Below are 16,583 nucleotides of genomic sequence, written 5' to 3' on the forward strand. Positions count from 1 at the left end.
TCTGGATCTAGTGTTCTCTGATTTCTTTGTTTTTCATAAATCATATTAATTAGGACACTTTAAAATAGAATCCTAATTGCCTCCTAATAAGAAGACATTTGTTTTTGGAGGCACAATGGGTGTGCTCCAAACTTCCTAGTTGGAACAATCTAGGGATATAGACACAGAAGACATTCACCTGATAATCACAGCACAGTAATAAAATTAATGCTCAATGATTCTCACACAGAAACAAGGACAATTTCGGTTTATAAACTGTGATTCATTCAAGGAGATTCTGAGGAAACACTTGTGAGCAACTCATTGACAGGTTAATTATAGGGCAGATATTGAGACATTACTATAAGGCTGTCCTTTTCAAATTATTGCTGTTGTTGTTTTGTGCCATCCAGTTGATTCTGACTTTTGACGACCCCATATGACAGAGAAGAACTACCCCATAGGATTTTCTTGGTTGTAATCTTTATGGAAGCAGATTGCCAGGTCTTTCTCTCATGGATGGGTTCGAACCGCCAACCTTTCAGTTAGCAGCCAAGACCTTAACAGGTTGTACCACCAGGGCTCCTTCCTATTCATCATAACCATGTCCAATGACCCCACCAACACAATGACGCCGCACAGAAGGAAGAGGGAAATATAGTCAAGACCTGACGAAACACAAGAGAAAAGAACTCTCTATGGTTACGGAGTCATAAAATGTTGATTAACACTGTCTGAAGCAAAGCTTAAGACTGAAATTTAAAAACATCACAAATCCTTGGTGAATGTTGAACAAAGTATAGACAGTTTTGAATGCTTTGTTTTTCTTATTTCAAACTCTGAACACACTATTCAGGGTGGAAACTTTGCTTCATTGAATGACATTACAGAGTAGAATGGTAGACCTTGGCTATCAAAAACTGGGCCATTATGTTCCCTTAGGAAACGAATGGAGCCCTGGTGGCACAGTGGTTAAGAGCTACAGCTCCTAACCAAAAGGAAATGAATGCTTACCATCCACAAAAGTTACTCCAAACATGGGCAAGACATGGAATCACAATTCAATAGGAAGGTAAAATTGAAATCATCTATCGACCTCTTTATTTTGCTGACAAGAAAATTGAGGCCCAGAGAGAGGAGAAGATGTGCTTATTTTCACCCACCAGGAGCATGACAGAACTAGGCTGAAGCTCAGGTTTTTCTGACTTCCAAGCAAAAATCTAGTCATTTAGCAAAGTAGCTGGTATCACTCTCACTGAAAGTAGGATTTAATAACCTTGGTGATTTAAGAAATTCTTGTTACATTACCGACAGTGTTTCTTCAATTAACAAAAGGAAACATATATATACATATATATACCAGATTGAAAAAAAACAAATCAACAACTGATTTTTTTAAATTAATTTTAACCGTATTTTTAAAGCCATAATCTCAATATGCATTTGAGATTTTCAATTAAGCAGCAGCAAGACCTTTATAAATGCAGATTTCACTGAATGCTGTAACTATAATAGCAAAGTAAATAACTCCAACATGTATCAATGGAATTATACATAAAATGCACCAATGAATACACTGTTTGAAAGAGTCTAGAATTATTTTTGAAGTCATTCTGTTTAATTTATATTTTGTTGTGATTTTTTTTAAATTTATTCAAAGCAAAAAGAAATTGCTGTAAGCCACAGGGTAGGCTGGTAGAAATTAAGCAGAATTTAGTTTGCATAAACATTCTCACTTACATCCTCCATTTGTTTTGTTTTGCAAGCAAGGGAAGAAGTTGCATATTTTGCACCTTAGGTAGGAAATGGTGTTTTAGCTCTGAATCTAATGAGTAATATAGTTGTTGTTGTTAGGTGTCGTCGAGTTGGTTCCAACTCATAGTGACCCTACAAGACAGAGTAGAACTGTCCCATAGGGTTTCCAAGGAGTGGCTGGTGGATTTGAACTACCGATCTTTGGTTAGCAGCTGAGCTCTTAACCACTATACCACCAGGGCTCCTGAGTAATATAGTAGAAATAGTCAACTGGGATCCACAAGCAACACCCATGGAAGCAACAGTAAAGAAATTAAGTGACATATTGCAGTGGGCAAAACTGCTAAAAAGACCTCTTTAAAGTCTTGAGAATCAAAGATGTCATTTTGAGGATTAAGATGTGCCTGACCCAAGCCATGATATTTTCAATTGTCTCATATACATGTGAAAGCTGGACAACAAATAAGGAAGAGCAAAGAAGAATTGATGCCTTTGAATTATGACGTTGGTGAAGAACATTGAATATATCATGGACTGCCAGAGAACTAACAAGTCTGTCTTGGAAGAAGTACAGCCAGAATGCTCCTCAGAAGAGAGGATGGTGAGACTTCATCTCATGTACTTTGGACATATTAATCAGGAGGGTCCAGTTGCTGGAGAAGGACATCATGCTTAGCAAAGGAGAGGATCAGCGAAAAAGAGGCAGACCCTCAACAAGATAGATTGACACAGTGGCTACAACAATGGGCTCAAACATAGCAATGATTGTGAGGATGGCGCAGGACCGGGCAGTGTTTTGTGCTATTGTACATGGGGTCTCTATGAGTTGGAACTGACTCAATGGCATCTAACAACAACAGTCAATTTGGGGAATTTTGAAATTAAGAAAAAAATGAACGTAATAATAAAGAACAATGACATTACTGCATTACTTCAAAGGTTCATGAATAAGTATGTTAATATTTATGGCCACAAGAACCAAAATGTGTTGATGAGTCATTTACCTTTTCAGCATTTTGTCCAATTCTGGTTTCAGCTTCTCGCTTGGCATTTTCTTCAGCTTCTTTTAAACTGTTGAGAACAGTCAACATTTGATCAGTTAAGGTTCAACGATATGTTTAGTGCTTGATCCTTGGCTAAGTACTTGTTTAGCTTTTGCCATGACTTGTTGAAACTGTTCCACTTCCATGAGACAAGCACTTTCCTGTTTTGAATGTCTGAGCCAGAGAAATTACCAAAGGTAATGAAGGGTGTGAAACTGACTCACAGACAATTAGAAGCTTTGTTTTGTAAAACTGGATGGGTGTACACCTCGACTGACAAACAGAAGATTGTCAGGAAAATTCCTTTCAACAAACAGAATCAAGAGCTTCGCAACAATGCTTTGAGGAGGGTGAAGCCAAACTGAGCATTTGAGGTGTTTCTATCCACACCCTTATGGATAGTTTGTATACTTTGTAAAGTATTTGTTTGCCTTTGTGTAAAAGCATGGTTGTTAATAAAAGCTACATTTGAATTGAGCCTTCAAGCCCTGTCATATCTGTTACCTAATTTCAGTCTCATGGTGGAGATAGGAGTTACTGTTTCCGTTCTACCCAGGAAAGAAACAGGAGTTAGGGAGGCAGGAATTCTCTTGTTCAGGCAGAGCATGAATTGAAACAGGAAACCACAGAATTAGGGCAGGTTTAAGCACTGAAAGTACTGCCTCCTAGATAACAAAGAGGAAATCAGGCTTATTTCCTGTCTGGAAACCAATTATAATCACTGTTTTGTGAACCCGAAAGGACTTGTGTTTGAATTCTACAAAAGTTAACTGTAGTTTAAGTTTTTAATATTTCAGGCAAGTATGAAGTTTATTAGTATTTTAAATCTTTTTCCGTCCTACTTTTGAAGATCCAGTGACTTAAACAGAATAAAGCATGCTGACATGTGGACTAGAGTGTCTGTACCTTGTTTAACTGCCAAAACATTAAAGACTCGTTGGATCGTCTTCATATCTGGGTCTCTGGTGCCCAAAACAGTGTTAGACACTCAGGGAAAGATTCTTGAGTGAAAGATTAACTTAGAAAGATTAAGCCACCTCTTGCACCAATAATGAATTCAGCCTCATGACACTATTATTTTTTAAATTAGACTGTGATTATTCAGTAAGAGTCTCTACATATGCTCAAATCAAGCAATCCATGTCAAATGACTGACTGACCTCCATTACCCCATATAAAAGTAGTGCTTTCTAAATTTTAAAATTCTGTGCCTTATAAACTCTGTGCATTTTCATGTCATTATAATTAGAAAAATTTAAGAGTCCCAGACTTAATAACTAGCATAGCCAACTTAAGGTCCCTGAATGGCACAGGCAGTTTATGCTTAACTATTAACCTAAAGATTGGCGGTTAAACCCACTCAGCCAGACCATGGAAGAAAGGCCTGGCAATCTGCTGTCTTAAAGATTACAGCCACAAAAACCCTAAGGAGCAGTTGTCCTCCACACATATGAAGTCCCTATGAGTCAGAATCTACACAGCAGTATGGATTTTCTTTCTTTCTTTTTTTTTTTTTTTTTAAATGTATTTACCTTAGTCACTCCTTTTCAGAAACATCAGTAGAAGATACGAATAAAAAGAAAGAAACCAGTCTGGGAGTAAGATCTATTTCACATTATGAAGGCATAGGCTTGCATAGTTCATGAAACTGACTTTATCTGTAGAGTGGTTCTCAGGGCAGGAACCAAGTACATCGTCACCTGGTTCACCTGCTTGGAGATGACATTACTTACAACAGCTCAGCACACATCGCACACTTATTGCCATGCATCCTCCCATCAGGACCAAGAACAGGATCATTTTCCCTTGTGCATCCAAGTCTTCCGTCCTTCACATAGGGCCGAAAATCACTACACACATCCTAAGGAACAGGGAAAGAAAGCTGGCACACACCATCCTGATTGTAATGTTTACAACTCTGTTTTCAGAAATGTAGATTTACAGCCCTGTAAACATTTTGGGGCAGTTCTACTCTGTCCTATAGTGTCACTATGAGTTGGAATCCACTCATTGGCTGTGGGTTTGGTTTGGTGGGTAAGTGCTATAAAAAAATAAACTGAGTAATAAGATAATGCCTAGAATAGTAGCCATCATAAATATGGTGGCAAGAAAGGTCACTCTGAAAAGATGACATTTGAGGTGAGATGAAATTAATGAGGAGGAGACAATCATTAAAGATCTGAGAAAAAAGTATTCTAGGCATCCATCACCTCCACTAGTTGCCATCAAGTTGACTCCGACTCATGGCAACCCCACGTGTGTCAGAGTAGATCTGTGTTCCATAGGGTTTTCGATGGCTGAGTTTTCAGAAATAGATCATAGGCCGTTCTTTTGAGCCACCTCTGAGTGGACTCAAACCTCCAGCCTTTCTGTGAAGGATCTGTGGTAGGAACTAGATTTTCCTGTTTAAGGAATAAAAAGAAGTATGGTCTGGAGCATAAGGAGCAACCAGGAGAACTACTGGCTTTTTCTCTAAAATCATTTCTGGAGAAACTACTGAAGGATGGAGAAATTATGGATGGAATTTGGGATAATTTTATTTAACTTGGAACAATCACTACCATGCCCCTTCATCAGAAAAATCACCAACAACGTACCAGGTCACAGGTGTTGGCAGGGTAATGACAGGGTAGATAACAAGTCCAGCTGGGAGGTGATGGCAACAGGTGCAAATATTTACCACTCTACCTCCTCCCTCCCCAAGGGCTGGTGGATCACAACTTACAGAGGACACCTCATCCTAAGGTTGACAATTTATAAGGTCTTAAAGATTAATTCCTGACCTGATGGGGTAGCAGCAGCAAACTGGAGTGGGTAACACTGGTTCTGGAACCTTCAGCTCTGGGCCTTACTCTTTTCCCTATACTTACATTTACTAAGAGGGACAAGGACTCAAGCTTGACCTAGAACATTATCCAATACACTTTACCAGAAAAAAATATCTAAAATCATTATGAAAATTTGCAGTCAAAATGTCTGGATGTCTGAGGAGGAAAACAGCATAAATAAAAGACAGCAAACTGAGCAATATGTATCAACTGAAGCAGAATTATTAGAATGAAAAAAAGTTATTTATCAGAATATAACTATGCTAAAGAGATAAGAGAAGAAACCTGCAACATAAAACAGGAAAAAATAGTTATAAAGAAATAATAAGGGGAAACTTTTTGATATGTGAAATATTAAAATGGAAATAAGGCAATATAAAGAATAAAACTAAGGTGGATGCAAATGTCTAATGAGTATGCGAACCATCAGATCGAAAACTCTTCTAGAGGCAATGAAAAGGGAAAACTAATTTAAAATAGTAAAGAAAAGCTAAAAAATACAAAGCATAGAAGTAAAAGTTCCAAAAAGGAAGGAAAATACATGGGAAAAAATAACTGGTAAAATAGGGGAAAAAAAATTCTAGAATTAATGAAAGTGAAAGAGCAAGAGAAAAAGAAAAATATCCATAACAGTTCAAAGCTAAAATTCTAGTCAATAGCAATCAATTGTGGAAGTTTGGGGGTTTTCAGAAAATGAACTGAGAGCAGGCTAAAGGGAGGGGTGCATGTATTAGCAATACATAGATGTTAGCAAGGTGATAAATAATTAGAAATATGGATATTTGATTATGGATAACCATAATAAGAGCAAAAACACATATGTAACTTTTATTTTTTTAAGAGTTGGGGATTAATGTTGTTGTTGGGTACAAGTGAGTCAATTCCAACTCACAGCCACCCCACGGGACAGAGTAGAACTGTCTCACAGGGTTTTCTAGACTGTAATCCTCATGGGAGCAGATCTCCAAGTCTTTCCCCTGCAGAGTGGCTAGGTGGGTTAGAACCACCAACATTTCAGTTAGCAGCTGAGGGCTGAACCGTTGTTCCACCAGAACTCCTTGATATGTAACTTATAAATCATCATCAAGGAAAAGCTGGAAATAAAGTAATTTTTATTTTTATTTTTAAAACCAAGTTCATTAACTGAAACATAAAAATGAGAGAATTAGGTCCTAATATACCATAAGTAAAACAATTTTCTTTTTTTTTTTTTTTTTGGTTAACAACAAATGTAAATGGTTTAAAGTTACAAATTAAAAGACAATATCTGATTGGAATTTTTTAAAGCAATGATGTACTGATCACAAAAGAAACCTTAAAAGTAAAGTAACACAAGTATTAAAACAATAGGATAGGAAAAGATATATTAGTCAAATATTAATAATAAAAGAGCAGGAGTAGCAATATTAACAATTGAGAAAACAGAATTTGGCAAACTATATCATAAGTGACAAAGAAAGACATGTAATGTAAAAGGAAGAAGAGAGAAAGGAGATATAACAATCATGAGCCCACCTTCACCTAATAAAACAGGCCTTACCTATGTCCAAAAAAAAAAAAAAAAGCAGAAAGTAATAGAATTAGATAAATCAATAACTATGGTTAGAGATTTTAACACACACCTCTCATATTTGAAAATCAAATAATGTATTATTACTAAATAACTGTGTGGGAAGGAAAATTAAGAAATATTTGTTACTGAATAGCAAATGGAACTACTTCAAGTACAAATTATGAGGTAGATAATTGTTAATATTTTTAAATACACTTGTCAGAACAACAAAAAAAGTTACAGATTAAAGAATTAAGTATTCCTCAATCCATTTTAAAATGAGCAACAGAACAAGCATAAAGAAATAAGATGGAATGCTATAGAGAATAAAAACAATAGAAAAGATTAACAAAAAAGATGGTTCTTTAAAAAAATGAATATGGTAGATAGATATCTAGTAGGACTGATAAAAGAGAAAGAAAAAATGAAAATAGATATGTGGATTATAATGCAGAATAACTGTATAAACATTAAGATACAAAAAAAAAGAAAGGAAGATATAAAGACAATGAAAGTATATTATGCATGTCTCTAAGCTAACAGATTTGAAAATCTAGCCAAAATGGATCTGTGGTTACCAAAAAAAAGTTCAAAATACTGAAATTGGCATAATAAGTAAGAGAAAAATTGAATAGACTAATAAACATTAATCCAATTGATGTGTTCGTCAGAGAAATTTCCTCCTCCAAATGTCCTAGCAGCGTTTTAAAACCAATTTTACTAGTTTTAAGAAAAAGAGAAAATTTGTATTAAATAATAGCAATTTGCAAATTATTGCAAAAATTGAAGAAGAATGCACATTGAGCACTTTTTTAAAAACAAGTTTGTTGTTGTTGTTAGATGTTCTCGAGTTGGTTCTGATGCATAGTGACCCTACGTACAACAGAATAAAATACTGTCTGGTCCTGCACCATTCTCACAATCATTGTTATGCTTGAGCCCATTGTTGCAGCCACTGTGTAAATTCATCTCATCAAGGGTCTTCCTCCTTTTCATTGACCCTCTACTTTACCAAGCATGATGCTCTTCTCCAGGGACTGATCCCACCTGATAACATGTCCAAAGTATGTGAGACGTAGTTTCATCATCCTTGCTTCTAAGGAGCATTCTGGCTGTACTTCTTCCAAGACAGATTTGTTTGTTCTTCTGGCAGTCCATGATATATTCAATATTGTTCACCAACATCATAATTCAAAGACGTAAATTCTTCTTCAGTCTTCCTTATTCATAGTTCGGCTTTCACATGCATATGAGGCCACTGAAAATATCACTGCCTGAGTCAGGCACACTTTAGTCCTCAAAGTGAAATCTTTGTTTTTCAACACTTTAAAGAAGATTTTAAAAAATATATAGGTGTTTACCCAATACAATATGTCGTTTGATTTCTTGACTGTTGCTTCCATGGGCATTGATTGTGTATCCAAGTAAAATGAAAACCTTGACAGCTTCAATCTTTTCTCTATTTATCATGATGTTGCTTATTGGTCCATTTGTGAGGATTTTTGTTTTCTTTATGCTGAGGTGCAATCCATACTGAAGGCTGTAGTCTTTGCTCATCATCAGTAAATGCTTCACGTCCTCTTCGCTTTAAGCAAGCAAGTTTGTGTAATCTGCATATCGAAGGTTGTTAAAGAGTCTTCCTCCAATCCTGATGGCGCATTCTTCTTCATATAGTCCAGCGTAAAAATGGCATGGGAGTGGTGTCTGACCTCCTCTAACTTCACAAGGCGGAAGGAGCATCAAGATCAACAGCCCAAGGCTGATTCCTATAAGGAGTTCAGACGCGAATCCTTTCTCTGCATCTTTACCAATTCTAACACCAACCATCCCTCCCACAGCACTCTTGTTCTCTGCTGGATTCAATAATTCATTGGAATGGTCACAAAGAGCTCACAGACAATACTCACAGTTTGGGGGTTTATTAGGGAAGTAAAAGGTTACAACTCAGGTTGAGGAACACTCAGGTTACAGTTCTTCCATCAGGACAGCCTCTTTTCAGCTGTGCTGGAAGGCACATCTCTCTCTCTGGCCCTAGGCCTTTGCCCTGCTCAGGTAAGTGTTACAAAGCTCTTTTAGCCACTGCCAATAAGTACTCAGAGGCACCCCACTCTGCCAGTAAGCCTTGGCCCGAAGGCACTCAGTTTTCTCGCTCTACGGGCCAGGAAGTCCACTCTACCATCTCCTGCCAGGCTCTCCTGCAACTGCTTTTCACTGTATTCAGGGTTACAGTTCGCTCTCTGTCTCTGGGTCCAGGAGCTTCTCAATGCAGGGATCCTGGGTTCAAAGGACATGTTCTCCCCTCCTGGCTGTCCTTGCTTGGTGGTGGTGGGATCCTCTCTCTGCTCTAGAATTGGCTCTCTTTTAAGGCAAAACTGACCAGTCCCTTTGGTGGGCCACAATTGGCTTATTTACACAGTCCCACTCAGTCACTTGGGTAGGAATTACAAGACCATGGCTAGGAAGGCCACACAAAAGTGATCCATCACACCACAGGACACCCCCTGGCTCTTTTCAGTAATAGTTCTTTCATACTTAGATGATAACCTCTCCCTCCCAGTCATTATACCAGTTCAAAATAGGCATTAAAAGTTACTCCTTCAGTAGGGCAAAAGAATCCTAAGGGTGAGGTTACTCAGGTACCAGCCATTCAAGTCGGCTGCAGGTGTTCATTGGATCTGGTCATCCAGCTTCTCTGATAATTTGCTCAGCACACAGATTGAATAACTTTGGTGAAAGGATACAACCCTGATGCACACCTTTCCTGACTTTAAACCATGAGTATCGCCTTGTTCTGTTCAAATAACTGCCTCTTGGTCTATGTACAGGTTCCTCATGAGCACAATTAAGTGTTCTGGAATTCCCATTCTTTGCAGTGTTATCCATAATTTGTTATGATCCACACAGTCAAATGCCTTTGCATAGTCAATAAAACACAGGTAAACATCTTTCTGGTATTCTCTGCTTTCAGCCAAGATCCATCCGACATCAGCAATGATATCCCTCATTCCAAGTCCTCTTCTGATTTCAGCTTGAACTTCTGGCAGTCCCTGTCAATGTACTACTGCAAATGCTTTTGAACACTCTTCAACAAAATTTTACTTGCATATAATATTAATGATATTGTTCGATAATTTCTTCATTCTGTTGGAACACTTTTCTTTGGAATGGGCACAGATATGGATCTCTTCCAGTCAGTTGGGCAGGAAGCTGTCTTCCAAGTTTCTTGACATAGATGAGTGAGCACCCCCAGCGCTGAATTTGTTTATTGAAACATCTCAGTTGATATTCCACCAACTCCTGAAGCCTTGTATTTCACCAATGCCTTCAGTGCAGCTTGGATTTCTTCCTTCAGTACCATCAGTTCTTGATCATATGCTAGCTACTGAAATGAGTGAGCATCAGTCAATTCTTTTTGATACAATGACTGTTTGTATTTCTTCCATCTGCTTTTGATGCTTCCTGTGTCAATGTTTTCCCCGTAGAATTCTTCAATATTGCAACAAAAAGCTTGAATTTTTTCTTTAGTTCTTTCAGCTTGAGAAATGCTGAGCGTATTCTTTCCTTTTAGTTTTCTAACTCCAGGTCATTGCACATTTCATTATAATACCTTACTTTGTCTTCTCAAGCTGCCCTTTGAAATCTTCTGTTCAGCTCTTTATTCATCATTTCTTCCATTCATTTTAGCTACTCTACGTTCGAAAGCAAGTTTCAGAGCCTCTTCTGACATCCATTTTGGTCTTTTCTTTCTTTCCTTTCTTTTTAACGATCTCTTGCTTTCTTCATGTATGATGTTCTTGATGTCCTTCCACAACTCATCTGGTCTTCAGTCATTAGTGTTCAATTCGTCAAATCTATGCTTGAGATGATCTCTAAATTCAGGTGGGATATACTCAAGGTCATACTTTGGCTCTCATGGACTTATTCTAATTTTCTTCAGCTTCAACTTAAACTTGCATATAAGCAATTGACGATCTGTTCCACAGTCATCCCCTGGCCTTGTTCAGACTGATGATATTGAGCTTTTCCATCATCTCTTTCCACAGATGTAGTTGATTTGATTCCTGTGTATTCCATCTGGTGAGGTCCATGTATATAGTCACCATTTATATTAGTAAAAAAAAGTATTTGCAGTGAAGAAGTTGTTGGTCTTGCAAAATTCTGTCATGCAATCTCTGGTAGTTCCCTGTGGATGTACTGCTACAACATTTTTTGGATTATCTTAAGTAAAATGTTACTTGCATGTGATGTTAATTTATGCTTTCCTTTAGATTATTTTTCTCTGGAATGGGCAAGTATATGGATCTCTTTAGTTGGTTGGCCAGGTAGCTCTCTTCCAGATTTCTTGGCATACACAAGTGAGTGCTTCCAGTGTTGCATCCATTTATTGAGGTATAATTTGCATACCATAAAATTCACACATTTTAAGTGTAAATTTATAGAGTTATGCCATCATCATAACTCACTTTTAAAATATTTCCATCAACACAAGAGTTCCACTCTACTCAATCACAATTAATCTCAGCTCCCACATCCAGCCTTAGGCAACCACTCTTCTGCTTTCTGACTATAAAAAAATGCTCTTTCTTGACATTTCATATAAATAGAATCATACAATATTTTGCAATTATTTTGTAAATATTTTGCAAATTTTTTTGCAAATAATTTGTTTTTGGTTTCTTTCATTCCGTATAACGTTTTTGAGGTTCATCCATGCTGTAATATGTATCAGTATATATATTATTTTTATTACTGAATAATATTCCATTGTATAAATATACCTCATTTCATTTATTAATTCAACAGTTGATAAACATTTGGATTTTTTCCAGTTTTGACCCGTTAAGAAAATTCTGTTATGAATATCCATGTGCCTATTTGCACATTTTGTGGACATATATTTTTATTTCACTGGGGTAGATTCATTCCTAGGACTGAATTTGCTGGGTTGCATGTTAAATTTATGCTTAACTTGTTAAAATTCTGCTAACCAGTGTTCAAAATTTGCTACACCCTTTTATTCTTCCCCTAGAAATGTATGAGGGTTCCAGTTTCTCCACAGCCTTGACAACGCTTGGTATTTTCTGTCTTAATAATTATATGCATTTTAGTGTGTGTACTGTTATTTCATTGTGGCTTCAATTTGAACTTCCCTAAAGAATAATAAGGTTAAGCATTTTTTCAGTGTGTATTAACTATTCATATATCCATGATGAAATGTCTATTTTTGAGTTATAAGAGATACTTATATATTCTAGTTACAAATCCTTTATCAAACTTGTAAATGTTTGCAAATTTTTTTTCCAGTCTGTCGCTTATCTTTTCATTCTCTGAAGTTTGTAATTGTGATAAAGTCATATTTAGTAATTTTGTCTTGAGTCCTGCTTTTGGTTTCATATCTAAAACTTTTATGTCTAATTCAAATTCATGAAAATTTTCTCCTTTAGCTCTTATATTTAGCATTATAATCCTTTTTTTTCCCCATAGTTTATCATTTATTTACAAATTGAAAAAGTAAATAACAGTGGAGAAACCTACTGAACACCACCTTAACCAAATGAACAAAGTTAATATCCCAACAATGGAAAAAACTAGCTAAATCATGTAACCCTGACAGAGTGCACTGAGAAGGACACAACATCAATTTTACAGCATTTCTCTCAAGACTGCTTAATGTGGAAACATTAGACTAACTCAAATTAAAAATAATTGGTCTGTTAAGGAGCTATGGTGGCCCAGTGGTTAACACTGGACTGTTAACAAAATGGTCGCTGTTGGAACTCAGCAGCTGTTCCGCAGGAGCAAGATGTGGCAGTCTGCTTCCATAAAGATTACAGCCTTGGAAACACTATGGGGTAGCTCTCTTCTGTCCTATAGGGTTGCTATGAGTTGGAATAGACTCGACCACAATGAGTCTGGTTTTGGTTTTTATTCTTCAAAAGTGTCAAGGCTATATAACAGACAAAGACAGACTGAGGAACATTTACAGATTCTGGGATATGTCAACTAAATGCAAGGAGTGATCCTATACTAGATCCTAAAGCTAGGAAAAAAATCGTTATGAAGGACATTATGGGAATAACTGACAAAATTTGAATATGGATTGTGGTTTAGTTAATAGTGTTGTATCAATGTTAAATTTCCAGGGTTTTATCACTGTAATGTGGTTATGTAGGAGATGTCCTTGTTCTTAAGTATTCAAGGGTAATGGGGCATAGTGTCTGCAACTTACTTTCGAATTATTTGGAAAAAGCATGTAAATATACATATATGAAGAGAGACAGAAAGAGGGAGAAAGTAAATGGGACAAAATGTTAAAATTCGTGACTCTAATAAAAGATATAGGGAAGCTCTTTGCACTATTCTTATAGCTTTTCTGTAAGTTTGAAATTATAACAAAATTGTTGTTGTTGCTAGTTGTCGTTGAGTTGGCTCCGACTCATGGTGACCTTATGAAACATTGCCCAGTTCTGCACTATCTTTAGTATATTTGAACCCATTGTTGTAGACGCCATGTCAATTTATCTTATGCAGTGTTTCCCTTATTTTTGCTAACTCTCCACTTTACCAAACATGATGTCCTTCTCTAGCCATTGGTCTTTCCTTTCTCTTCACCCTTGCTTCTAAGGAGCTGTCTGGCTATACTTCCTCCAGATATGATGGAAATACCTCTGTAGACAGATGTACTGGTGGATGGACTTCTCACTCCATAATGGGCTCTGGGTACAGTGTTGGGTTGGTAAATGTGCTCCCCTCTGGGGGAGGGAGGTTTCAAGGTCAGGTTCTGTGCAAGCGTGGGTAGCCGGTTGGAGGTTGTTCTCAATGTGCAGCCTTCTGGCAATTGGACTTCCTGGAAAATGTTACTAAGAAAATGTTGCCTAGAGCATATCAGCGGTCAGGCAAGATGAAAAGGGAGTTGATGGACCTTGCACAAAAACTCTATCTTATCTTGGAGTGCCTCTCAGTTATAATCCCTTTTGAGTTAATTTTTATGTATGGTTTAAGGAACAGTTCTATGTTAATTTTTTTTTGCTTGTGGATATTCAGTTATCTCAGAACTGAATTACCTTGACATCTTGGTCAAATACTAATTGACCATAAATGTAATAAATCTCAATTCTGTTGCACTGATCTATATATACATATCCTTGCATCAATAACACAGTGTCTTGATCACTGTTGCGTTATAGTAAGTTTGAAATCAGGTGCTGTTAAGTGCCCTAAAGTTTTTATATAAGATATTAAAATCAACTTGCCAATTTCTACCAAAAAAAAAACTACCAGGATTTGGTTAGGAAATATGCTGAATGTAAAGATTATTTTGGGGAATCACCATCTTAACAATATTGACTCTTCCAATCTAGTAACATGGAATATCTCACCATTTTCATCTATACCTTTCATTTCTCTCAGCAATGCTTTGTAGGTTCCACTATACAAGTCTTCTGCTTATTTTGTTAAATTTACTTTATGTATTCTTTTTATGCTACTGTGAATAGAATTATCAATGGACTTACTAATTCAATCTTTGAATTTTTCATCATCAGTATATGGAAATACCAACAGCCCTGCTGGTGCAGTGTTAAAGCGGTCAGTGGTTTGAACCCATCAGCTACTCCACTGGAGAAAGATGTGGCAGCCTGACTCAGTAAAGATTTACAGTCTTGGAATCCCTCTGGGGTAGTTCTACATAGTCCTATAGGGTGTCTATGACTCAAAATCAACTCAACAACAGTGGGTTATATAGAAGCACAATTGAATTTGTATATCGATCTTGTATACTGCAAACTTGCTAAACATATTTATTAGCTCTAGTAATTTTTTTGTAGATTTTTAGGATTTTCTAGATACAGTATCATGTTTCTTTTCCAATAGAGATGCCATTAAACTATTCAATTAATTAGTATTAATTAGTTTCTTAATTAACTGTGGCTTACTACTCTGGCTAGAATCTCTAGCTCAACGTCAAATAGAAGTGGTAGAAACAAGTATCTTTGTTTTCTTCTCAATCTTAAGGACAAAGCGTTCACTCTTTCACCATTAAGTATGATGTTAGCTGTATATTTTTTTGTAGATATCCTTTATCAAACTGAGAAAGTTTCCTTCTATTCCTAATTGGTTGAAAGTTTTTATCATGAATGAGTATTGGATTTTGCCAATTGCTTTTCCTGCATTTATTGAGATGATAATATGATTTTTGCCTTTTATTCTATTAATATGGTTTATTACACTAATAAGTTTTCTATTATTAAATTAATGTTGCATTCCTGTGAAAATTCCCACTTGGTCATGACTTTATCCTTTTTATATGTGTGGATTTGGTTTGCTAATACTTTGTTAAGAACTTTTGCATCTATGTTTAGAAAGAAAATTTGTCAGCAGTTTTCTATTATTGTGATATCTCTGTCTGGATTTTATGTTAAAGTAATACAGGCCTCAGAGAATGAGCAGCGAAGTGTTACCTCCTCATGTAATTGCCTGAATGAGTCTGTAAGGTATTGGTATTATTTCTTCTTTCAATATTTGATGGAAGTCAGCAGTGAAATCATCTGAGCCTGAGAATTCCTTTGATTTAATTACCTATTCAATTTCTTTACTTGTTATATATCTACTTGGATTTTTTCCTTAGGTCTGTTTCTATTTGTTTTCTATACTCTCTTGTCTTCTTTGCTTCTCTTTTCTTCCCTTACTGTCTTCTTTTTGGTTCAGTATTTCTAGTGTACACTTTGAATTCATCTATTGATTTTTCACTGTATGTTTTTTGTATAATTTTTTAGTGATTATTCTAGTATTACAATATGCATCTTAATTTACTACAATCTACTTCAGATTATTACTTAATTCTGGTAAATATAGAAACACTGCTTCAATATAGCTCCCTTCCCTTCATCTCTCCTATTTGCTATTGTTGTCATATATGCATCTATAAACTAAATAAAGCAACCTTATAATTATTGCTTTATACAATATATTTGTCTTTACAAGAAGTTCAGAGAAAATAAGAAAAATATATTTATGGAGTTCTTTACATCAACCTACATATTTACCACTTATGGTGTGTTTCATTTCTTTCATCTAGGTTCAGGTTACCATTTGGTGGTCTTTCCCATTCAGCTAAAGATTTCCTTTTGTATTTTTTGCCAGACAGTTTTGTTAGCCGTGAGTTCTCCCAGATTTTTTGATGCAGAAATGTCTTTATTTTGTCTTAATTTCTGGGAAGGATGGTTTTAGTGCACATAAAACCTTGGTTAACAGTTTTTTGTTTTGTTTTTTCTTTTAGCACTTGTGAATATGTCATTACACTGGCTTCTAGCCTTAATTGTTTTATGTGAGAATTCAGCCATTAATTGTAACCTGTATATAATGTGTCATTTTCTCTTGCCCTTTCTTTTTCTTTTTTTTTTTTTTTTTGTCTTTTGATTTCAACAT

The 16,583-nt window shown here is 36.1% G+C and overlaps 1 protein-coding gene across 1 annotated transcript in view; it reads right to left on the reverse strand.

Annotated features, from left to right (window-relative positions):
* SPINK5 (serine peptidase inhibitor Kazal type 5) overlaps positions 1-16,583 on the reverse strand; it is an 80,705-nt gene that overhangs the window by 54,184 nt on the left and 9,938 nt on the right. Inside the window, exons 5-6 of the mRNA XM_023739184.1 lie at positions 4,511-4,638; positions 2,739-2,805 (exon numbers count right to left, since the gene is read on the reverse strand). Coding sequence (XP_023594952.1) covers positions 2,739-2,805; positions 4,511-4,638 — 195 coding nt within the window. The remainder of the gene's footprint in view (positions 1-2,738; positions 2,806-4,510; positions 4,639-16,583) is intronic.

This window comes from Trichechus manatus, unplaced genomic scaffold (assembly GCF_000243295.1).
Source record: "Trichechus manatus latirostris isolate Lorelei unplaced genomic scaffold, TriManLat1.0 scaffold00130, whole genome shotgun sequence".
Taxonomy (NCBI): domain Eukaryota; kingdom Metazoa; phylum Chordata; class Mammalia; order Sirenia; family Trichechidae; genus Trichechus; species Trichechus manatus.